Genomic DNA, 23,659 nt, shown 5'->3' with positions numbered 1-23,659 from the left:
TATTTGGACTTTCGTCTGTGACTATGACAGTCACATGCAGCTGTTACAGCTCAGAGTTCCCACCCAGTATTATATTTTAAACATGCCTGGAAAACAGAGCGTTGGAGTTGTATAACTTGAGCTTTCAGTGGAATAGTGGCTGACAGTACAGCCGGCTGATATCAGTGTGTGGGCGTTTGCTGCAGAGAGCAGAAAGCCCTCGGAGGCAGCAGCGAGTTTTAGAGAGGGAGGCTGTTATCTGCTGATACAAGATGGGTGAGAGAAAGTGCTATCTGCATTTGCAGGGCTGTTTTTAGAGACGACATGGAGCTGCTAGTAACCCTGCTCCACTTCTGACTTGTTTTAATGCAGATACAAAGTTTTAATGTCAGTGCAGTGGATTGAATTAACAGACGCAGAGATGATGAGACTTTTTTTTCAGTAAAATCTGTTTATTGTTATATATATATATAGTTTTAGGCACTGACCTGATTCACTCCAAAGTACCGAGCACCAGATCACGCAAAATCGGAAGGTATCATGTTTAGGTACCTAAATGCATCCTTGTGACTGTGAGGGACTGGAAGAGTTGGTGATTTTCCATCCTGAACATGAAACAAATTTCTGTTTTTTACCACATCAGCACAAAAAAGTACCAAAAATTGGTACCGTTGAGTACCGATACAGAGTGCTAGGTACTGGGCATTGGCACCATATTGTTTCACATGTGAAAGGTACCCATCCCTACCCAGTACACCATGCATAAATGATGACTGAAGATGTTTTCAGCCCAATATCAGTCATTCTGTGTTAATCTGTGTGTAGCTGTAGCTTTGGCAGACACTAGCTCTGTTGCTGCTAACTTTAGCTCAGCTTGTGTCTCTGCCAACTCAAGATGGATAAGTTTGGTTGCATAATTTTCAACTTTTAGCTAAATGATAGTAAAAATGACAGTCACATCACATCAAACAGTTAGTAGAAAGCAAATTTGGGGTGTTTTGATTCAAGGCATCAAAGATGGTACTCAGAACTTTGGTGTAGAGTTGCGAGAGTAGCATGCATCATCGCTCAAAATTTTGTTTTGAAAACCGAAATCTGCCTCAGATTTGAGGACGTAAATACTACCTTCATGCCCTCCTCGAGGAGCTGTTCCTCTGGGTTGACTGTTTCCTTACATCAGTAAACAGGAGTGTTTGACTGTGCTGGAGCGGAGTCATTTGGCAAAGGTCAGCCATGTCTCCTCTGCAGCACTGCAGCTCAGATTTTGACCTTTTTTGTGAATTTGTAACCTCAGGTGTGTAAGCCACCGGTCTTTGGCTGCAGTTCATGTGCAGTCACTCCTCATTTTGACCAGGTTATGAATATCAAAATGTCATTTCCTGTGCAGTCAGTTACGTTTGGCTTCCATCAGAATGAGGCTGAGGTTGGTGTAAATCCCTGAGATGGTTTAAGCTCTCGGTGAACTGGGACATGTTCAGAGAAGGGGGGAGGGGTGCTGGATCACATCCTGGACGGTCACTTTTTTCAGGCTTTTACTAATCTGCATCATGGTAGTGATACTGCTGTATATTGGTTTGTGAGTGTGTGTTGGAGTGTGTGTCAGGCGCTCAGTGGGAAGCCTGCTTGTCTGGAAAAGCTAATGTCATCTCTGGGGACCAAAGCATCTCTGCTGACTCCACTAATCCTCCCATTGAGCGTAGACATTGGACCAGCACTCTGTGTCTCTTACATCCAACTATCGCTTTGTTTATCACTGTCTGCAGCATCAACAAAAACCTTTTTACATCTGCATTCAGGGCGGGCAAACCCCAGGTTGACCCCCACCCCCAACCCCTCCCTGCTCTCTGCTCGGGTTTGGCTGACTTTGATTGAGTAGGATGGATCATTAACCTCCATCAAATTTCTTCTATGCTTCTATCATCCTAAAACCACTCAAACTTTCCAGCTTTAGCGTTTTAGATTTTTTACAAAGTAACTTTTCCTTTTATCTTTCCTCAATTCCTAGAAATGAAGCTGATGCGAATGCAGATGGAAAAGGTTGGCTAGCCAAACATTACTCACAGTTCAAGGCTTCAGTGGCCAGAGGAGCTGACAGCAGCGCTCTCATTGTAAAGTGAAGCCTGGTTACTGTTCACATGCATGTGGAATTTCCGCTCCCCCGCCCCTCTTTGGCATTTTACTATTTCAGCTGCTGGCCCCTTTTGGCTGCTCAGCTAGGGACAGGATGGGAGAGAAAGGGGGTGGGGGGTAGTTTAGACAAACAATCTTGTTCTTTGCGTCCTGGGTCTAAGTTTCAAGCCAAGTTTCTGTGTGAAGAAAAGTTCAGAGTCCTCGAGACACGTAACACCCTTTGACTGTCCCAAAATACCCCTACTGTAGAGCTTGATCCTGATGGTGAACTTCAGTTTGTCAAGAAATAATTACCTCTATCCTGAAAATAGAATTGAAAAGCCACCTGACTATCTCAAAGTAATGTCATTTTTAAGTTTTCATTAAAAATAATCAAATATTCATTACAGATATATTGCATGAGGCATCGGTTTTCTAATCAGGAAAGATAAAAAGAAGTGTCAAATGAAGTTGGGAGTTTGTTTTGTAAGAATATTTTTAGAAAAGTTAATTTTTTTTAAGTTAAGTTTTGTTTCCTCCGTGGAAAATGTACTTTTTTATGCTAAGAGGCTGAGCTACCTGTGAGAGAAGCACACACTGCTGCAGATGGTCTCTTTGGATGTCATGAATAATGCACATACTTTCAAATAGATGCAGCACAACCAAATGCACAGACTGGAAGACTTTTCTTAAAAGTTATTTTAACCTGGTGTGAAAATGATTTTAGCCAGACACATCACGGATGCTGTTTATACCAGTTTATTATAAAATGGTTTAATGCTGTTACAGATTTACTGACGGGTCTCATCACTGTGTTTTCCAGAGAATGGATACCGCAGGGGGCAAAGTGCTGGAGACAGCCGAAGACATCCAGGAGCGCCGGCAGCAGGTGCTGGACCGCTACCGGCGCTTCAAGGAGCTGTCGATGATGCGCCGGCAGAAACTGGAGGACTCATACCGTTTCCAGTTCTTCCGCCGTGATGCAGATGAGTTGGAGAAGTGGATACAGGAGAAGCTGCAGATTGCCTCTGATGAAAACTACAAGGACCCCTCCAACCTGCAGGTGAGTCAGCTGAGCTTGAAGTTTCTCTAAAGGCAGTATTTGATATAAAGAAGTTGGTTAAGCAGACTACCTTTGGTACTTCTTTTCACATATCATGCTTTTTTCACAGGGTAAGCTTCAGAAACACCAGGCCTTCGAGGCTGAAGTTCAGGCCAATAGCGGAGCCATCATCAAACTGGATGATACTGGAAACGTGATGATCAGCGAGGGGCACTTTTCCTCTGAGACCATTCGAGTAAGACAAACAACGATTAACGCACACTCACTTTAATATCTACATGTTGTCCACCTTTAACCTGCTTGATGTGATCCAGTCCTACACGCCTTACCGGACACAGCAGAGACCTATAGTTACAAGTTGTAATATGGCTGAGTATATTAAAGTAGGTTTTTGACTGCTGTGTGGGCACGGTTTGAATCTTGAGTGTGGTGAAACTTCCTCCTCTTTGCAATGAGCAAAACCTTCCTCTTATTCTGCTGTTAAGAAGTAAACTACTCTTTCATTAATAAGCATATACAGTATGATATAAATTTACATTGGTTTTTGGTTCTGAGCAGTTTTTCACAGATTAGAGAAGAAATCTGAAAAATATCTTGTCTGCAGTGAGAACATTGAATTTTTTTCTCTTTTAAAATCCTGCTATTCTTTTTAATTTTCCCAACATGCCTCACTCCTTTGTATCTGTGTTGTAAACGTTTTACTCCTGTGCTCTAGACTCGTCTTGAGGAGCTGCATCGTCTGTGGGACCTCCTCCTGCTGAGGACTAAAGAGAAGGGCATGCGTCTCCTGCAGGCCCAGAAACTGGTCCAGTACCTGCGTGAGTGTGAGGATGCCCTGGACTGGATCAGTGACAAGGTACAACTCAAATTCAAAAATTTTACAAAATAATGGGATTATGGTTTATGAGAAACGTACTGTAGGTGGAATATGAAAGTTCTCTCCCATGTTTTTGTATTAATGCTTAGATTAAAGACATGTAGTTCACTTTTTTTTCATTCAGGCTTTGGAAGTTTATTTATATTTGGAAAGAAAAAAATCCAAGTTTACATTCCTGATTCGATTTTCACAGTCACAAAGCCCCCTGAAGGTTTAATGTTGGAGTTAAAGATATTATAAGTGACATCAATAACTTTTTTTATCTTACAGTAAGACTAGTTTCTGCAAAAATTGACTCAAATCAGGAACAAACAGATGAGATGCAGCATCAAATTGAACAGGGAATACAAAACTAGGTCAAGTTTGTCAAGTTAACAGACAGCCAAGAGCTCTTACATAGATAACTACTATATAAATAATTTTATTTAACCTTATTAGGACACATTTTGATTAATTTGCAATTTTCTACTGTTTTAAAGCACGAAAGTTTTGCATTCAAAGTTATCATTCTCTACTGAAGGAGGCCATGGCCACCTCTGAGGAGCTGGGCCAGGACCTGGAGCATGTTGAGCTCCTGCAGAAGAAGTTTGAGGAGTTCCAGACAGACCTGGCTGCTCATGAAGAGCGTGTGAACGAGGTGAACCAGCTGGCAGCCAAACTGATCCAGGAATCACATCCTGAGGCCGAGCTCATCGTACGCAAGCAGGAGGAGGTGAACGCAGCCTGGCAGCGTCTGAAGGGTTTGGCCCAGCAAAGGCAGGGGAAACTGTTCGGGGCTGCTGAGGTGCAGCGCTTCAACAGGTAAGCTGTTAATCAGTGTTTACACGAAGAATATGGACACTCATTATCATCAGGTTCTAATAAAAAACTGTGTTTCATGTCCACTGTGTAAGTTCAAATGTGTGTTTTTTTAACAACAGGGATGTTGACGAGACCATTAGCTGGATCAAGGAGAAGGAGCAGCTAATGGCCTCTGATGACTTTGGTCGCGACCTGGCCAGCGTGCAAGCTCTGCTTCGTAAACACGAGGGTCTGGAGAGAGACCTGGCTGCTCTAGAGGATAAGGCAAGAACTGGCTCTGCACTAAATCGTGAATGAAAAACAGCTATTTTTTTCACTCTAAAGTAACAGTGTTTGGGTAAGAGGAGTGAAGGGTAAAACACTCAGTCATCAGCTAATGCCAAGGAAATTGTGGTTATTAACAAGCTGAATGGGCAATCCTGGAAATTTCCATATTAATTAGACTTGAAATGAACTTGCCTTGACTAATTTCTTGTTTTCTTCAAATCAAACCAAAGAGTGAGACCACTTTGACTTTCTTTTTCTGTTTCTATCAGGTCAACACTCTGGGTGGTGATGCAGAGCGCCTGCAACAGACACATCCTCAAAACGCCTCCCAGATCCACCTGAAGAAGGACGAACTCATCACCAACTGGGAACAGATCCGCACCCTGGCTGCTGAGCGCCACGCCCGCCTCAACGACTCATACAGGTGAAATATCTGACACAATCTAGTGATAAAGTCAGTCTCATCTTATGAAGCATGTCATAAAGGACAAAAAAACTGCTCACTCCTGCCCTCTTGTGTCTCTCTTTAGGCTGCAGCGCTTCACTGCTGATTTCAGGGATCTGACCAGCTGGGTGACAGAGATGAAAGCTCTGATTAATGCTGATGAACTGGCCAATGATGTGGCTGGAGCCGAGGCTCTGTTAGACCGCCACCAGGAGCACAAGGTAAGCTAACATATATCATATGTCTTAAAATTGTATTATGATTTAGCTTTGTGCTCAAACAAAATAACATTTTTTTGAAAGTTTTTCAAAGTTTTTTTCTTTCTGTATCTCAGGGAGAGATCGATGCTCATGAGGATAGCTTCAGAGCTACAGATGAAGCTGGGCAGGCCCTGCTCAATACAGGACACTATGCCTCTGATGAGGTCAAGGAGAAGGTAAGACGATGGAAACATCTGGATTGGACTATCCGTTGAGATGTTAAGAATCATAAGTTTCTGCACTGACAGAATGGAAGCGTTTCATTTAACAAAGAGCCTTTTGGAAAACAGAAACCTTTAATCTTTTGAGATTTGCTTCGTATTGCTTTAAAGTCCCAGCATAGACTGTAATAGAAGGAGTGAGTCACTTGACTTTTAACTGCAATAATAAACTTGAAAAAAAAGAGAAACAAATTTTAGTTTGCTCTCAAGTTTTTGACTCTCTTCTTGGGTATTTTAACATTTTGATGTGTTGTGTGCAGCTTGGCATCCTGGCTGAAGAGAAGGAGTCTCTTCTGGAGCTGTGGGAGGTCCGCAGGCAGCAGTACGAGCAGTGCATGGACCTGCAGCTCTTCTACAGAGACACAGAGCAGGTTGACAACTGGATGAGCAAACAAGAGGTAACTTGGTGCTTGAAAATCTTTTATTAGGAGAGAGATTTCCCTCCGTATTCTGTCTGAACTGTGTGTCTGATGTTGATTTTTTCTTCATGCAGGCTTTCCTCCTGAATGAAGACCTGGGCGACTCTCTGGACAGCGTGGAAGCCCTGCTGAAGAAACATGAGGACTTTGAGAAGTCTCTCAGCGCCCAAGAAGAGAAGATCACTGTAAGTTATTCAAGTGATACACTTCACATTTCTGTTTATAAGTAAGACTATGATTCTGCTGACAGATTTTCACATTCCTCCTGTTATTAACTTTGACTCTTTCTGCCATCTCCAGGCCTTGGATGAATTTGCTACCAAACTTATTCAGAACAACCACTATGCCAAAGAAGATGTGGCTACACGCAGAGATGCTGTAAGTCCTACAGTTTGCCTTTATATCCGAGAACTGAACAATAAGGCAGCTTGAATCTCCAAGTTTAAACTGATGTATGATGTGTTTTCTCTTCTTTCCATATCTTTAGCTTCTCAGTCGCCGCAATGCCCTTCACGAGCGTGCTCAGTCTCGTCGTGCTGCCTTGGAGGATTCATTCCACCTGCAGCAGTTTTTCAGGGACTCTGATGAGCTCAAGAGCTGGATCAATGAGAAGATGAAGACCGCCACAGATGAAGCCTACAAGGTAGTTTATCATAGAAAGAGAGATTACTGGTTCAACGAAAGCAAAAATCAAAAACACTTCAGAAACTCAGAACTCTGAATATGGAGCCATTTCTTTTTTATTTTTGCGGTGAGATGTCTGTTGTGCTGCTGATTTCTGGTGCCTCCTTCTTCTAATCTCTGTTTTGTCTTTCCCCTACTTTAAAACAGGATCCCTCCAACCTGCAGGGCAAGGTGCAGAAACACCAGGCCTTCGAAGCTGAGCTGTCAGCCAATCAGAGCCGCATCGATGCCCTGCAGAAGTCAGGCCAGGAGCTGCTGGACGGGAAACATTACGCCTCCACTGAGGTGGCTGGCCGCATGGAGGACGTCAGCTCACAGTGGAAGAAACTGCTGGAGGCCACTGAGCTTAAAGGTATAGTCTGCAGGATAACTTTGATAAAGTATTTAATCTATAATATATTTCTTTTTCTTGATGTAAAATTTGGCAGACCATAAACCATGAAAAAAAAACTTAGAGATTCAGTCATTATTTCAAAATGAACTACTTGATTCCAGACTGATCTTCAGCTATGCTACAACATTTACTACTTTTTGCATTTTTTGTATCACTTGTCTCTAGATTTTTATATTTTATTTGGGATTCCCAGAATTGAGGCCATTTGTTGCCACAACAATTTGATGACACCGAGTAAAACAATTAGGTCCAATCAAATATAATTTTGTTTTAGGCATCAAACTCCGAGAGGCCAACCAGCAGCAGCAGTTCAACAGAAACGTGGAGGACATTGAGCTGTGGCTGTATGAGGTCGAAGGTCACCTGGCCTCAGACGACTATGGAAAAGACCTGACCAGTGTCCAGAACCTGCAGAAGAAACACGCTCTGCTGGAGGCGGACGTGGCTGCTCACCAGGTCAGAAATACACCAGTATAACTTCATTTATGGAAGTGGTTTGTTTTGTTTTGCTTTTGAAGTAAAAGTAGTATTTTTCTGAACTCTTTTCTTTAAGGATCGCATTGACGGCATCACAATCCAAGCCCACCAGTTCCAGGAAGCCGGACACTTTGACGCTGACAACATCAAGAAGAAGAAAGAAGCCTTGGTGGTGCGGTATGAAGCGCTTCGTGAGCCCATGGCTGCACGCAAACAGAAGCTGTCAGACTCCTTGAGGCTGCAGCAACTGTTCAGAGACGTGGAAGACGAGGAGACGTGGATCAGAGAGAAGGAGCCCATCGCTGCCTCCACTAACAGAGGTAAGACTGAGAGGAGCAACTGTAGCAGATTAAAGGAGGCGTGATGAGGTTCCACACAGAGGCTGTCTCTGTGAGGAGTCAGTCAGGACAAGCAGGCAGGAATAAGGTTTGACTTTAGGAAACTTGAACATTTACAGACTGCACTATCTATGTCTGGGTATTTAGGTGGGTATGTTGAATAAGAATTAAAACTTGTGCTTAAAAGAGCTTTAAAAGGTAGGAATACATAAAATTATCACTAGTTTGTCATTATGTCTTTCTGCTGGCGAGGCAGCATGTCATACTAATTACTGAGCTTTCTCCATTAAATGGCAAACAGTTATAATTTCAACTATATTTACACCAGTCTAGCAGGATTGCTTGGAATTAACAAGCTTCAAAGTCCAAAAATGTGTGAATTTTGAGCTTTTCAAAGTATTTAAAAACCTTATGGTGTGTCTTTTTCCTTAGGCAAAGACCTGATTGGTGTCCAGAACTTGCTAAAGAAGCACCAGGCCCTGCAGGCTGAGATCACTGGACATGAGCCCCGTATCAAGGCTGTTACCCAGAAAGGAGAAGCCATGGTGGAGGAAGGTACTCATCTAACTTTAAAGCTCTGTTTGCTTTCCTGATATGTTGACAGTAACGTTTTGTCCAAACTTTCAGATTGCTGATCATTATTTTTGGTCCTAGGGCACTTTGCTGGAGAGGATGTGAAAGCTAAGTTGGCTGAACTTCATGGTCGCTGGGACACTCTGAAGGGGAAGGCCTCCCAGAGGAGACAGGACCTGGAGGACTCTCTGCAGGCTCAGCAGTACTTCGCTGATGCCAACGAGGCCGAGTCCTGGATGAGGGAGAAGGAGCCCATTGTGGGGAGCACTGACTATGGCAAAGACGAGGACTCTGCTGAGGTCCATGAAACATTTATTTTTCATGCCTTTTATTTTTCTACTTGTGTGACGAATGCAGGTCAGCTGAGCAATTTTTTCTTCCACAGGCTCTGCTGAAGAAGCATGAGGCCCTGATGTCTGACCTCAGTGCCTACGGCAGCAGCATCCAGTCACTGAAAGAACAGGCTCAGTCCTGCAGGGTAAAACTTTCATCCATTTTTTTTATTTACAATTCTCTTCTAAACTCTAGGTATAAAAGTATCCTGTGCTACAAATATAGAGTCTCAGGTTTATTAAAATTATTATTATTATGAAAAAAGAGCCACAACATAATACTTACATTTATAGAGATATGTACCACTATGGCTGTGCTTTAATCTTTATAAAGACTTCAATCACTTTTAAAGTTTTTGACAAGAATCAGTGATTCAAAACCTTTTCCAACAGCAACAAGTAGCACCAACTGATGATGAGACTGGAAAGGAGCTGGTCCTGGCTCTGTACGACTACCAAGAGAAGAGTCCCCGTGAGGTCACCATGAAGAAGGGCGACATCCTCACCCTGCTGAACAGCACCAACAAGGTACTGGTGAAAAACCAGGGGCATCGTTGAGATGCATGTCTGCATGATTAGAAATAATGTTTAATTTGACTATCATTTACTGACATGACTTCCTTTCCTCGGGGCTGTAGGACTGGTGGAAGGTGGAGGTGAACGACCGTCAGGGCTTCGTTCCTGCTGCCTATGTGAAGAAGCTGGACCCCACACAGTCCTCCTCCAGGGAGAACCTGCTGGATGAACACGGCAGCATCGCTCTCCGTCAGGACCAGATTGACAATCAGTAAGAAACCCGTCATACCCTCTGGTATCTCACAGCAGATTGTTTTATTCTAACCAAGTCCTCCTTTCCTGCTGTAACTTTTCCTCCTCATTGTTGAGTCTGTCCTCTTCTCTTTAACCTTTTCTTCACTAATGATGTTGCCCCTGGCCTCTCTGTCTGTTTCCTTTGCTATCCTCTTGCTGTGTGTAACAACTTTAATCTTGTGTCGCTGTGCGTTCGCCTCGCCTTGCCTCTGAGCAGGCTTGTCACCAAGGAGGCCTGCAGCGTGTCAGTGCGCATGAAGCAGGTGGAAGAGCTGTGAGTAGGAACCAGCGACTCTTTGCGTGTTGTGGTCGTGATAAACTAAATATCATCCTCGAACGTACATCCCTCCAAACCCTCAGAACCCTTCATGTCGTGTTTCTCACCCTCGTCTTCTATTCAAAACTGGGATAGAAGCACCTTTGACATCCTTTTTTTTAAACTGGCTTGCTTATGGATGAAAATGTCTGATTTTATGTCATATCATGAGCTTTTCTTTGGCTTTGTATTCATTTTTGCATCTCATCACTGAAAGCTCAAGATTCAGAGAAATGATCTGTAACTTGAGTAATTTAGTTTTTTGATCTCGGAAGCTCCAAGGCTCATGATTGAAATGTAAACATTAGGGTTAAAGTTTTTGTTGGAGCCAGATTGTGTTATTGTGATGACAGATCAGGAAATATGTGGAGAGAGAGCCAGTTCAGTGGTAAGATACTTCCATTCCTGCTTTGCTGTCTGCTGCGAAAAAGGCCATCACCAGCTTTGATGGGATTGAAAGGATGCATTTTATATCTGCAAAATGAACATGAACTATTCTTCAGGTTCTGCTTTTTTGTCCTGGCCTGGACACTCAACTGTGCAGGAATCTGTTGTTATCTTACTCCATGAATTTCCTCAGCCATTCTTTTTTAACCCCTTGGACAGTTTGCAGCAACCAGATCAGACTACTGAGTTTGGAGATTCATTTGAGTATCACCAGTAGTTCCTTCCTCTTTCCACTTAGAAATATTTAGACTTTTGAGCCTCTCAGTTTTAGCTGATGAAGTTTGTATGTTTACTTGCTACAAACTCATAAAAAGAAGGTATCCGTCATTCTCATCAGCAACCATTTTTATTCTTTAAAAATAAGCCATGTTAGAGAAAAAATATATCTTCATTGATCTGAATAAACTCTGTGGTTGTAAATCTTTCTTCAGGTACGGCACTCTGTTGGAGCTGGGAGAGAAACGTAAAGACATGCTGGAGAAGAGCTGCAAGAAGTTCATGCTGTTCCGCGAGGCCAACGAGCTGCAGCAGTGGATCAACGAGAAAGAGGGCGCTCTCACCAATGAGGAGGTGGGATCTGACTTGGAGCAGGTCGAAGTCCTGCAAAAGAAGTTTGATGACTTCCAGAAGGTATTTTTCCACCCTACAACACATATTATTCAATCATTAACTGTCTTGTTTTACAAATTAAATGTCAGATTAGATAAGGAGCACCAAAAACTTCAGAGATCATAACGTTGTGTTTGTTTGCTCAAAAAGTGTGATGATTTTTTCTCCCCTCCAGGACCTGAAGGCTAATGAGTCTCGTCTGAGGGACATCAACAAGGTGGCTTCTGAGTTGGAGTCTGAGGGTCTCATGGCTGAGGAAGCCCCCATGGTCCAGGCTCAGGTAAGCTTCACCCCTCTGAACACTGTGTGATCCACCATCATATTTGAACTGAGGGCTAATGAAAATCTTATTTCTTCCATATCCAGCAACAAGAGCTGCTGGGTGCTGCACCTGGCAAGGTTATTATCATTTTTATCAATTAAATATATTTTTCATTATAACTGAGGATTAAATTGTTTAACTAACGGAAACCTGCTTTACTCTTTAAAACAGGATGAAGCTGACTCTAAAACTGCTTCTCCATGGAAAGTAAGCTCCATCACACAATCATCCCCCAGAAGAGACATCAAAACATTCATCTGTTTCATGTATTTTTGAATGAAATGCATCAACTGCAAAGATTTGACAAACTGTCGATCTTGATCAGATACTGTAACTGTGCATGACTGTTCAGCATTGGGTTGATGTTTGGTACTGCTGTGTCACTTTGGGAGCAAACTGCAATCATGCCTTATAAAGGTGTGCTCAGACCAAAAGGAAAGCATTTTTAACACACTGTTACATCTCTGGTAACACTTGAGGCAAACTCAAATTATTTGTCAAAAAAGTTGATGGCTTGTCTCCTCAAACTTGGAAAAACCTAAAAATTACAAAGTCTAACCTTTTACAGATCTCCAAAAAAATATAGTTATTTTAGCATCCTGATAAATCAGAGCTTAGACTAGACTCGAGACTTGTTGATATTTATTTTAAATGAGTCACTGTAAAAATAAGAGGAAATTACAGTATTTTCCAAACTGTAGGTGCCATTTTTTTATAGTTATGGTGGTCCTGTCCAGGTGTGACTTAGATGTCAAATAAATGAGGTGCTTTGTTATTGGACAATTTTATGAAAAAAGATTGCTAAATTCAGACATGAGGGATATTGTTAAGAAAATATCTCCACAGCCCCGACAGCCCTGTGCGCTAACAGGGGCTCTGCATCTCCAGCTTGGAAAGCCTGACAGCTCCCAGTGTTTAGCGCCTGATGACGTGATTTAGAGAAATAAAAGTTAACTCAAAGTCAAAACCTGTGTTACTTCTTAAAAGTAAGGACGTTTATCAGAAGAAGCTGATTTGCACTCACACTGCGTCACTCAAGTCTAACTAGCAACACTCATGGTAGAGCAGGGGTGGAGTGCACATGAGCGAAGTGATTGAGATAGTGCATGTCGAGAAGAGAAACTGAAACTTAACTACAGTCACAGATATGAGGAAAAATATTGAAACCTCCTAGTATACTTAGCTATCAAGGTAAGTAATGAATACAGGGTGTCCACAGGGTCTTAAAAAGTATTATAGTTGATAAATCAATTTTGGGAAGTGAAGTTTGAAAAGTATTAAAAAGTCTTAATTGTGGTTTTATGAGGTATTAAGTTTCATAGGTATTCAAGCTTTGACCCAAAAAATATCCATCAATATTTATTTTCCTCCTTGCAACTGTCCCCTGATTGTGTCGTTAAACAATCAGCCAATAAAGTTCTAAAATAGAATAGAAAAGAAAAGAATAGAATAGAGGTACTTTATTGATGCCAAACTAGAAAATTGTTGCGTCAACAGCAGAAATCAATGGAGTTAGTAGAAAAATACAAAAATAGAAAAGATTTTTTTTTTAAAAAGTACATAAAGACTCTAGTTACAATAAAATACAACAATAAGGATTGTGAGCGGTATAAACACCAGCTATAAATTAACGTCATTTCTAGTTTCATAAATAGAAATTAAATACAACATTAAAGCAAATCACACTATCTCGGCACATGTACTAAATTTTAAAAATGAATAAATACTATCTCATTTTCTTCAGCAAGTTGGCCTTGAATAACTGCTGTTTCTGGTTGTGGGAGCGTGGATAAACCTGCCTTTAGTTTCATTTGTTCGTTCAAGCTTTATTCCTCCTTAGCTTACATCATTTCTGTAAAAATGTAAACTACAACTGTTAAAAAGTGGATGCCAATAACAATTGAAAGCTGCGATAAAGTCTTAAAACTTTTTTAAAGGTTTTTGAAAAAGTCTTAAAGAGGTATTGAAATCAACCTCAGGATTTTAGCATACACCCTGAAGTAAGTAATTAATCATGTAATTAGTTATCTCTGGAAGTACTGTAAACAAACCAAGTCATTTTAAATTAATGAGAATATATGAGTATCCACCAGTTCCGTTTCACTCCAGGAAATGTGAGGGCAGTGTGAAGCAGGAGCTCGCTTTGTTTCTGGTCTGAGCACAGCTTTGAACCCTTTCTGGAGTATGATTAGACATTGATGACATGACTTGCCAGCGTGGGATCTTAAATAATGTCTCAGGATGTCTCAATCATTCAAAGTGTTTCCATCATAACTCAGAGTTTGGAGCTTGTTCTGCTCCAGTCATGGTTGCAGTGCTAACTACATCTCTATTTGTTTTGAGTCTTGGGAGAGGGCCAAGACGAGCTCTGGGAGTTTCCATAACACTCTTGACTGGTGTGGTGTTTCTCTCTTTTTGTCCTCCTCCTTTCTATCTGCCATGTTTTGTTCACTTTGAATTTAGAATGTACGCTTGGCTGTACAAACAACGGCTAACTTTAATACTATCAAGGTAAGATGAAGTAGTCAAACCGGACCTCCTCCCTCTTCCCTGTCCTGCATTGTGATCGAAAAACTAACCCCATCGTCAGAGTTTCCTTTTTGATGTCACATGATCCATGTCCTGTCCTCTGTAGCCTGAGTCTAACTCGTGTTTGGCTCTGTCCATCATGTGATCATGCATATTTTTGACTGTAGTATGTCCGACTGTATACTACAGGTGTTAACGTCCAAAGCATCTTGTTGTGAATCCTTACTTTTTTGTTGTTGCTGTTTTATTTGTCCCTGTAATGTTATGTTCTTCCCGTGCATCCTGACCCGTCAATTAAAATGCATCTGTTTGTCCATCACTGTGTGTGCACGATCATCACACTATGCAAATTGTCACATGACCAGCACATACTGTATTTGTGTGAGTAGATTTAAGCCCAAAACATTTCTTAGCCGCAGTCTTTGCCCCACTTCAAATCATGATGTCCATGGTTACTTCCTGACTCAAGCTCCTTCCCTGCATTTTAGCTGTGTTTAGTTCACACACTGGAAATCTATGCAAAATCTGACACAAGCAAAAAATCTGCAAGGTCAAGCTAACGCTTAAAAGAGTAGAATTGTAAATGATGCTGATTGCTTTGTTTATAGGAGCTGAATAATCGCTGGAGGTCCCTGCAGCAGCTTGCTGAAGACAGGAGCAACATGCTGGGAAGTGCCCACGAGGTGCAGCGATTCCACAGGTACAGGATGCTGTTAAAAGTTACTTCTGTTTTACAATGTAAACAATCCAATTCAAAAACAGATTCATGTAAAATGTTGTATTGAACACACAACGGTTTAAGCAAAGTGAGCTTTGGAGAATTCTCCTTCCTGGTGATTGTAGTTGAATTTGAGGGAATTTAAAGTGTGTTGGGTATTTTCTGCTCAGGGATGCTGATGAAACTAAAGAGTGGATCGAGGAGAAGAACCAGGCCCTTAACACCGACAACTATGGACATGACTTGGCCAGCGTTCAGGCTCTGCAGCGCAAACATGAAGGCTTTGAAAGAGACCTGGCAGCCCTGGGCGATAAGGTCAGATTATCTTTTGGCGATTAAATTGAGAGCACACATGTTTTTCTGCCAAACCCCTGATGAAAATGTGGTTTCAGTTTCTAAGCTCTTTGATGAATTTAAAGCATTATTGAAGGCTAGTCTCACTTATATTTCTTTCTTCTGCTTCATCCAGGTGAACTCTCTTGGGGAGACAGCAGAGCGTCTGATCCAGTCTCACCCTGAGGCTGTTGATGACATCCAGGAGAAATGCACTGAGCTGAACACAGCGTGGAGCAGCCTGGTGGGACGAGCTGACCAGCGCAAAGACAAGTTGGGCAACTCTCACGATCTGCAGCGCTTCCTTTCTGACTTCAGGTGAGGAAATGGCCAGGGAGAATGACAGACTTGCTGCTGAAGTATAAAAACTACATGTGAAATAGAAAAAAAAGTGAAATTTTGGATTTACTCTTTGTGTCTGTGCAGAGATCTGATGTCCTGGATTAACGGTATCCGAGGTCTGGTGTCCTCAGAGGAGCTTGCCAAAGATGTGACAGGGGCTGAAGCCCTTCTGGAAAGACATCAGGTGCTTGACGCCTTCTTTTCTCTCTTCAAATTAAATGATTGGCACAGTGATAACCAAACAGCAGATTAGACGTTTTAATTTTTAAGAAGAATCTGTTTTCTATTTGTCAGAGGGTGTATCCTTGACAGTGCAGCAAATTTTGACATGATACTTAAGACATCAAGAGAGTTCATGGCTTTAAAAAAAACCCAGCTGATTTTACTCTTTAACACTTATTTATATTTGTTTTCTTTTCCCTTCCAGGAGCACCGTACAGAGATTGACGCTCGTGCTGGAACCTTCCAGGCCTTTGAGCAGTTCGGTCAGCAGCTCCTCGTGCGAGGCCACTACGCCAGTCCTGAGATCCAGCAGAAACTTGAAGCTCTGGACAGTGAGCGCGCTGACCTGGAGAAGGCCTGGGTGCAGCGCCGCATGATGCTGGATCAGTGCCTCGAGCTGCAGGTGATGAAGTGTGACGACACAACGTGACAGAGAACAGTCTCTAAACAGCCCTTCAGTTACTGACTGGTGTTTTGTTTCCCTTCAGCTCTTTAACAGAGACTGTGAGCAGGCAGAGAACTGGATGGCGGCTCGTGAAGCCTTCCTGGCCAGTGATGACAAAGGAGACTCTCTTGACAGCGTGGAGGCTCTTATCAAGAAACATGAAGACTTTGACAAAGCCATCAACGTGCAGGAGGAGAAGATCGCCGCTCTGCAGTCCTTTGCTGACCAGCTGATTGGAGCAGACCACTACGCCAAACCTGAGATCATGAACAGACGCCAGGAAGTCCTGGACAGGTAGGAGACTGCCACACCTTTTATATTTATCCATTAACCTATCTGTAGAATAGACCAGTTCAATGAATAATGCTTAAAAACTCCTGAACCTATCTCATGAGTGTTCCTGAGACGATTAAGCAGATGCACAAACAGGTCTGAATTACGTTAACCTTGTAAAAACAGACATTACAGAAAGACTGATAGTACATTTATCTTTAAGTTGATCTAGAATAACTGTAATTATTTTTTTTACAAAGCAGCATCAAGACTTCCCTCTTTTATGCCATAACTTACAACATTTCTTGTTGACATGACTGCACGCTTGAGATACGAAACAGAATTAAGTCTGCACTTAAATCCCCTCCTAAAACAAGGATGAATTTCAGTCCGGACAGTGTTTACAAATATGCTGAATGACAGAAACAAGAGAGGCTCTATCAAAGAGCCTCGAGGAACTCCAGATGTATTAATCTCCCTCAAACATATTCATCTGAGACTCTCTCAGCTCTTCATGCAAGGCCCAAGCAGTAAAAGGAAAAGACAATGGAAAAATCAACCAAAACTGTTACAATTGATCTATTAATATATAATTAATAAAATAAGTTATTTGTAGTATTTAATACTTCAAAAACCAGAATGACTTCCTTCATTAAGGACTAATGTAGTGAGGATACATCATCTGCATCTGTCTGAGATGAGTTCCAAACCAAGGACATTTGTCACCAAGGATTGACTTTCCTGATCCTTTTAACTGTCTTATAGGCATCTAGAGAAAAATACACAGCGAAGACCATTGAAAACAATCATTTACTGCCACTTACTGATTAGGAAACCACACAACAGGCAGCAGCTGTATGAAAAACTGAATTGTATAAGTTCAGGTCCAAGCCAACTCATCTCCTGATCCTTTCATCTTTAAGGTGGCGCCGGCTGAAGACTCAGATGATTGAGAAGCGCTCCAAGCTGGGAGAGTCTCAGACTCTGCAGCAGTTCAGCAGAGATGTGGACGAGATCGAAGCCTGGATCAGTGAGAAGCTGCAGACTGCAACCGATGAGTCCTACAAGGACCCCACAAACATCCAGGTATGTATTTACCTTTAGCAGACTTTCATAGACACTTAGTCATTCACAAGGAGGAGTCTTCAAAGGAGCTCATATGTAATGGGGAATACCACTCTGATGAGTCGTCTTTTAGCCGTGAAAAGCATTCACCAGGTTTTATCATTTTTAGTTTCCAGCTTCTTTAGGAAAATGATCTCTGGTCTAATTTCTCTACGGGAATGTAAACTCAATATATTTCTGTCATGGACTAATCAAAAAACTGTAGTATACCATTATTAGTTTGAATTGTACAAAGACATTAAATGAATTAGTAGTTTAGAAATTCATAATTTTTCTCGCAAATGAGTGAGTTTGCAAAGTGATAAAACACACAGAGAAATTTAGGACTAAAATTTTGAACCAATTGATTATATGTAAAGTTGCAACCTCACTTGTGACTTTAACACTCCACCACACACAATCAGCATTCCCTCCTTTATTGATAAGCAAACGTGATCTGGCAATTTTTGCCAACTGTAGAACAAAAACTGTTAAGCCAAGAAGAAAAGTTTTCAGTGTGTGTCTTTGGTGATATTAAACAGTCTAATCTGTTTTGTCTTGTATTATTGACAACACTGTTCTTTAACTTTGTCACATCCCTCCCTGTGTCCTGTCTGAAGTCAGACTGAATTTTTTCTCCCACTGTTTTATTTTTTTTATTATAGCTGTCCAAGCTGCTGGTAAGTTTGCGTAGTGTGTCAGCTGACTAACAACCGAGCAGGTTATCTTCGTTTGTGTCCACGTCTGTGCTGTGTGTGTAGACACGACGTAGAACAAGTCCATCTTCAGTTTGTCCCTCATTAGCACTGATCAGTGCCGCTTCTTTTCCATACCTGGGTTTAATTTTTCATTTAAAATTTTGTCTCATTTCTGTGTTCATTGTATTCAAGGTTAGTTTTGTCATCATTGGCTAGTAGCTGGGCGTGGCTTCCATTTTTTTGTTCAGTTCTTGAGGGAAGTGATCTTTGAAGTTGCATCACATGTTTCATTGAAGTAAAAAAAGCTGCATCATGAAAACGTAACTATAAATGCAGAAGCATTCTTGGATGTACTCTCTGGTCCTCACCTGCATCAGAGTGGATGTTTAGAGGGTATGAGAGTTTTACATGCAGACTGAGGTGTTAATAAAAAGCTGTAAAAAGAGAAAACATGAAGCAACTGTAAAGTGAATCTTCCTTCAGGCGTGTTCAGACACCGTCCTCCACATTGCCGTGTTTAGTTCTTCCACGTGTTGTCCTGCCTGTCTGTCCATGTGGGACACATTGCTTTGTGTCCTGTGTTAAAGTCTTTTTCTATTCCACCCTCTGTGTTTTACATTTACATTTTTATTACTGGTCAAACTTAATTTAATTTCAGCTTTTGCTTGGACTGTAAGTATGAATGCCATGCTAAATGTTTTAGTGTAACCACATTTCTGTGTTTGTTTGTTTTTTTTCTTTTTTCTTTTTTGCCATGATTCTAATTCCTGCATCCTTCCTTCATGCCTCAGAGTAAACATCAGAAACATCAGGCATTCGAGGCCGAGCTGCACGCCAATGCTGACCGAATCCGTGGGGTCATTGATACCGGGAATGCTCTGATCCAGAGAGGAGCCTGCGCTGGCAGCGAGGACGCAGTCAAGGTAAGGTCATCTTTTCTACATGTTGTTTATGCTGAAAGAGTAAAAGTTTATCAATGATGATTTTGGGGTATTCAGCATTTCATCTGACCCGTCTTTGAAATCTGGGTCAAAGTTCAGATCGAATGTATTTTGTCTTGCAGCTTTCTTGATTGGCTATCCAGATTATTATTATTTTTTTTTGTAAACTGCATATTGAGTTGCATGCACTCTGAAGCCTGACATGTTCGTGTTTTTCCTTCAGGCCCGTCTGAATGCTCTGGATGAGCAGTGGCAGTTCCTCGTCAACAAATCTGCAGAGAAGAGCCAGAAACTAAAGGAAGCCAACAAGCAGCAGAACTTCAACACAGGCATCAAGGACTTTGACTTCTGGCTCTCTGAGGTGATGGTCTGCTTGATAAATGTTCTGTCTGTGTTTCAGCTCGGAGATTGTCTTTTGTCTGATGCATGTTTGTTGTTCCTCAGGTGGAGGCTCTTCTTGCCTCTGAGGACTACGGCAAAGATTTGGCTTCAGTCAACAACCTGCTGAAGAAACACCAGCTGCTGGAGGCAGATATCTCTGCACATGAGGTATGCAAGATAAAAGCATCAACATTTATCTGTCATGGCAGATCAGAACACTGACAGGTGTAAATTGATTATCATGTTGGTATTAATCCTCTTTTTACATCAGACTTGTATCACCACGGGACCCCATATGATTTACTCCACATCTGTAATCTGGGAAATTTACAAACATTTACATTTACTGACCTCAAAACTCAGCACAACACGCACTCACTTAAAACCCTGTGTGTTAAACATTAATGGATCAATAAGACTAATCAGGAATGACAAGACACCCACTCACTAATAACATCAAAGAACTAAAGCCTGTCTCCTCTTTCCTTACAGGACCGTCTGAAGGATCTGAACGGTCAGGCTGACAGCCTTATGGCCAGCAACGCCTTTGACACCTCACAGGTGAAGGACAAACGTGACGCTGTCAACGGACGTTTCACCAAGATCAAGAGCATGGCTGCAGGCCGCAGAGCTAAACTCAACGAATCCCACCGCCTGCACCAGTTCTTCAGGGACCTGGATGATGAAGAGTCATGGATTAAGTAAGATTTCTGATCATTTATTTAGTCTGAGACAGAATTAAAGTGAGATACACAAACCAACGTTGATGCCATTTGATTGGACGCAGGGAGAAGAAGTTGCTCGTAAGTTCGGAGGACTATGGACGTGATTTGACAGGAGTACAGAATCTGAGGAAAAAACACAAGAGACTGGAGGCCGAGCTGGGAGCCCATGAACCGGCTATTCAGGTAAGACTTTTAAATGTTAATCCCTCCTCAGTCGTCAAGTTAATTAAAGCAGCTCATAGAGTTATCATGGAAGGATCTATTCAGTCTGACCCCTTAACTTTGAAATTCACCAATATTGTTTTGTTTTCAGTCGGTGCTGGACACCGGGAAGAAGCTGTCTGATGACAACACCATCGGTCAGGAGGAGATCCAGCAGAGGCTTGCCCAGTTTGTCGACCACTGGAAGGAACTTAAAGACTTATCTGGAGCAAGGTAAAACACTCTGCAGACTAGCACACACACACACACACACACACACACACTCATACAGATGACGAAACGGATATGTTAATATGTGTGTGTTATCTCTCAGAGGAAAGAGGCTGGAGGAGTCGCTGGAGTACCAGCAGTTTGTGGCGAATGTGGAAGAGGAAGAAGCTTGGATTAATGAGAAGTTGAACCTGGTGGGAAGTGAAGACTACGGAGACACGCTCGCTGCTGTGCAGGTGCAACAGAAATCAATGTTATGTTGATATTTTGAACTCTAGGAAGAGATGAAGAGTTTGACTGACTGTCTGGAAACCCTCTGTTGAACAGGGCCTGTTGAAGAAGCATGAAGCCTTTGAGACGGACTTCACCGTGCACAGAGACAGAGTGAATGATGTGTGCGCTAACGGAGAGGAGCTAATCAAGAAGGTACTGATGACCTCACATGAAGCTCATTATAACCAAATTTAACCTGTGCATTAGCAAACCTCAAAGAAAAAAGTGTGTGATGTTAATTTGTGCATTTCCAACAGAACAACCATCACGTTGATAACATCAGTGCCAAGATGGCCGCCCTGAGGGGTAAAGTGTCTGAGCTTGAGAGGGCTGCCGCTCAGAGGAAGGCCAAGCTGGATGAGAACTCTGCCTTCCTGCAGTTCAACTGGAAAGCCGACGTGGTCGAGTCCTGGATTGGTACGAAGACAGTCACACTCCTGTCATATTTTTCCACAAGAATAATGTGTCTACAACAAGACAAAATTTTAAGTCACCCATGTCTAACTAAACACACTGAACAATGGATAATTCAAGGATTTTAATCAAGAAACTATGGCGCTCCTGGTCAGTTTCCTTTTAAAGTCTGATTTGAGTTTGATTTAACTGTCAATGATTTTCTTTTGTTCAGGTGAGAAGGAGAACAGCCTGAAAACCGACGACTACGGCAGAGACCTTTCCTCTGTTCAGACTCTGCTCACCAAACAGGTATTTCTGACAGCTTTCTAGTTTTCCTCTGTACCGCACATTTCTTCCTCTTCCCTTGGGAAACCTCTGTATCTGTCTCTCTCTGCAGGAAACGTTTGACGCCGGTCTGCAGGCCTTCCAGCAGGAGGGAATCACCAACATCACAGCCCTGAAGGACCAGCTTCTGGCCGCCAAGCACGTCCAATCAAAGGCCATTGAGGCTCGTCACGCTGCCCTGATAAAGCGCTGGAACCAGCTCCTGTCCAACTCTGCAGCCCGTAAGAAGAAGCTGCTAGAAGCTCAGGAGCACTTCAGGAAGGTAACAAGGACAGAAAAGCAGCCTGAAACGATGTACACCTCTCTGAAAACAACCTGAAAGTCACATTCTTCAAATTCTAAGCCGTGACAAAACCTGATCTGTCAGCAGTGCTTGATTGATGGATCATATCTTCTCCCCAGGTTGAGGACTTATTCCTAACGTTTGCTAAGAAAGCCTCAGCCTTCAACAGCTGGTTTGAGAACGCAGAGGAGGATCTGACCGATCCAGTGAGGTGTAATTCTCTGGAGGAGATCCGGGCGCTACGTGAGGCCCATGAAGCATTCCGCTCCTCGCTGAGCTCAGCTCAGGCGGACTTCAACCAGCTGGCTGAACTGGACCAACAGATCAAGAGCTACCAGGTGGTGTCCAACCCATACACCTGGTTCACTATGGAGGCTCTGGAGGAGACCTGGAGGAACCTGCAGAAGATCATCAAGGTCTCATCCACACACTAAAACACCTCATTCAGAGAAGATCAAGAAGGTCAAGTTAAAACTACAGGTATATTCAGTGAAGGAATCACAACATGACATGCGTCTGTGTGTGTATATGTTTGCAGGAGCGAGAGTTGGAGCTGCAGAAGGAGCAGAGGAGGCAGGAGGAGAACGATAAGCTGCGTCAGGAGTTTGCTCAACACGCAAATGCTTTCCACCAGTGGCTGCAGGAGACCAGGTACAGGCCGACCATCAGCTGTTTGACCCGGATCTGCTTTTCACTGTTTCCACACAGTCACATTTCTGCTGCCACACTTTGTTTATAGCACACGGCTGTAGTCTTGTTGGTTTTCACAGAGGAGCTTCTGCTCTGTTTGCTTTCTTATCAAGCCAGTGAATCAGCTCAGAGTCGGCTGAGCACAAAGCATGATTCTTTCTTGTGTCCATGTAGAGATTTTTTCCCTCTCATAGAGAAATCACACAGCTAACATGATACAAAAAGAGGAGGTGCTCAGAAAAAAAAAACTATATGCACACAAGACTTCACTTATGTTCGCTCATCTGCATAAATGCCGCACCTTTTTTATTTCCACTGTCACGATGAACGAATCGAACTAATTCACTCCTGTGTTATGATTGAACACTGTCGTCTCCTCATCTTAACGTGTATTTGTCTTTTGTTCTCTCCATCTCTCCCCTCTCCTCCTCTCCTTCTCTCGACTGCTTCCTCGCTGGCGCTTTGGATCAATCTACCCATCAGGACATATCTTCTGGATGGGTTATTATCACTTTGATATTTTCTGATTGGAGTGTCTGATGATGCCATGTGTGTTGTGTGTTGAATGATGTGATGATTACATCGAGGATGTTTATTTGAAATGATCTGAAACCTCCATGTCCCTCTTTTCCTCCTTGATATTTTGCTATTTATTTGTTTGTTTTCCTGATTCATCTCTCCCCCTCCTCCTCTTCCTCCTCCTTCTTTCTCTCTGAATAGCATAGCGTATCGTCGGGTTATCTGTGTCTATCAGTACCAAGTTGCTGATGATCTTTCTGGAAGGTT

The 23,659-nt window shown here is 42.4% G+C and overlaps 1 protein-coding gene across 1 annotated transcript in view; it reads left to right on the top strand.

The window, feature by feature from the left end:
* Window positions 1-23,659, top strand: part of sptan1 (spectrin alpha, non-erythrocytic 1) — a 31,357-nt gene that overhangs the window by 3,783 nt on the left and 3,915 nt on the right. Inside the window, exons 2-49 of the mRNA XM_074690400.1 lie at window positions 2,912-3,151; window positions 3,261-3,386; window positions 3,867-4,007; window positions 4,549-4,829; window positions 4,949-5,093; window positions 5,366-5,520; window positions 5,627-5,762; window positions 5,876-5,977; window positions 6,283-6,420; window positions 6,516-6,626; window positions 6,742-6,819; window positions 6,929-7,084; window positions 7,273-7,477; window positions 7,794-7,975; window positions 8,073-8,316; window positions 8,767-8,889; window positions 8,989-9,206; window positions 9,293-9,385; window positions 9,633-9,767; window positions 9,878-10,026; window positions 10,267-10,323; window positions 11,244-11,442; window positions 11,597-11,701; window positions 11,788-11,820; window positions 11,915-11,950; window positions 14,207-14,254; window positions 14,881-14,972; window positions 15,161-15,305; window positions 15,460-15,641; window positions 15,750-15,849; window positions 16,093-16,290; window positions 16,376-16,626; window positions 17,529-17,691; window positions 18,375-18,389; window positions 19,199-19,330; window positions 19,572-19,709; window positions 19,793-19,897; window positions 20,222-20,430; window positions 20,517-20,637; window positions 20,768-20,889; window positions 20,990-21,122; window positions 21,214-21,312; window positions 21,417-21,576; window positions 21,788-21,864; window positions 21,953-22,162; window positions 22,303-22,599; window positions 22,722-22,834; window positions 23,357-23,374. Of these exons, the coding sequence (XP_074546501.1) occupies window positions 2,912-3,151; window positions 3,261-3,386; window positions 3,867-4,007; window positions 4,549-4,829; window positions 4,949-5,093; window positions 5,366-5,520; window positions 5,627-5,762; window positions 5,876-5,977; window positions 6,283-6,420; window positions 6,516-6,626; window positions 6,742-6,819; window positions 6,929-7,084; window positions 7,273-7,477; window positions 7,794-7,975; window positions 8,073-8,316; window positions 8,767-8,889; window positions 8,989-9,206; window positions 9,293-9,385; window positions 9,633-9,767; window positions 9,878-10,026; window positions 10,267-10,323; window positions 11,244-11,442; window positions 11,597-11,701; window positions 11,788-11,820; window positions 11,915-11,950; window positions 14,207-14,254; window positions 14,881-14,972; window positions 15,161-15,305; window positions 15,460-15,641; window positions 15,750-15,849; window positions 16,093-16,290; window positions 16,376-16,626; window positions 17,529-17,691; window positions 18,375-18,389; window positions 19,199-19,330; window positions 19,572-19,709; window positions 19,793-19,897; window positions 20,222-20,430; window positions 20,517-20,637; window positions 20,768-20,889; window positions 20,990-21,122; window positions 21,214-21,312; window positions 21,417-21,576; window positions 21,788-21,864; window positions 21,953-22,162; window positions 22,303-22,599; window positions 22,722-22,834; window positions 23,357-23,374 (6,716 nt within the window). The remainder of the gene's footprint in view (window positions 1-2,911; window positions 3,152-3,260; window positions 3,387-3,866; window positions 4,008-4,548; window positions 4,830-4,948; window positions 5,094-5,365; window positions 5,521-5,626; window positions 5,763-5,875; window positions 5,978-6,282; window positions 6,421-6,515; window positions 6,627-6,741; window positions 6,820-6,928; window positions 7,085-7,272; window positions 7,478-7,793; window positions 7,976-8,072; window positions 8,317-8,766; window positions 8,890-8,988; window positions 9,207-9,292; window positions 9,386-9,632; window positions 9,768-9,877; window positions 10,027-10,266; window positions 10,324-11,243; window positions 11,443-11,596; window positions 11,702-11,787; window positions 11,821-11,914; window positions 11,951-14,206; window positions 14,255-14,880; window positions 14,973-15,160; window positions 15,306-15,459; window positions 15,642-15,749; window positions 15,850-16,092; window positions 16,291-16,375; window positions 16,627-17,528; window positions 17,692-18,374; window positions 18,390-19,198; window positions 19,331-19,571; window positions 19,710-19,792; window positions 19,898-20,221; window positions 20,431-20,516; window positions 20,638-20,767; window positions 20,890-20,989; window positions 21,123-21,213; window positions 21,313-21,416; window positions 21,577-21,787; window positions 21,865-21,952; window positions 22,163-22,302; window positions 22,600-22,721; window positions 22,835-23,356; window positions 23,375-23,659) is intronic.

This window comes from Halichoeres trimaculatus, unplaced genomic scaffold (genome assembly GCF_033239565.1).
Source record: "Halichoeres trimaculatus isolate MK-OKI-2021-1 unplaced genomic scaffold, fHalTri1.1 fHalTri1_scaffold_16, whole genome shotgun sequence".
Classification (NCBI taxonomy): domain Eukaryota; kingdom Metazoa; phylum Chordata; class Actinopteri; order Labriformes; family Labridae; genus Halichoeres; species Halichoeres trimaculatus.
The sequence above is the reverse complement of the archived record's forward strand: the minus strand, read 5'-3'. Positions and strand labels throughout refer to the sequence as shown.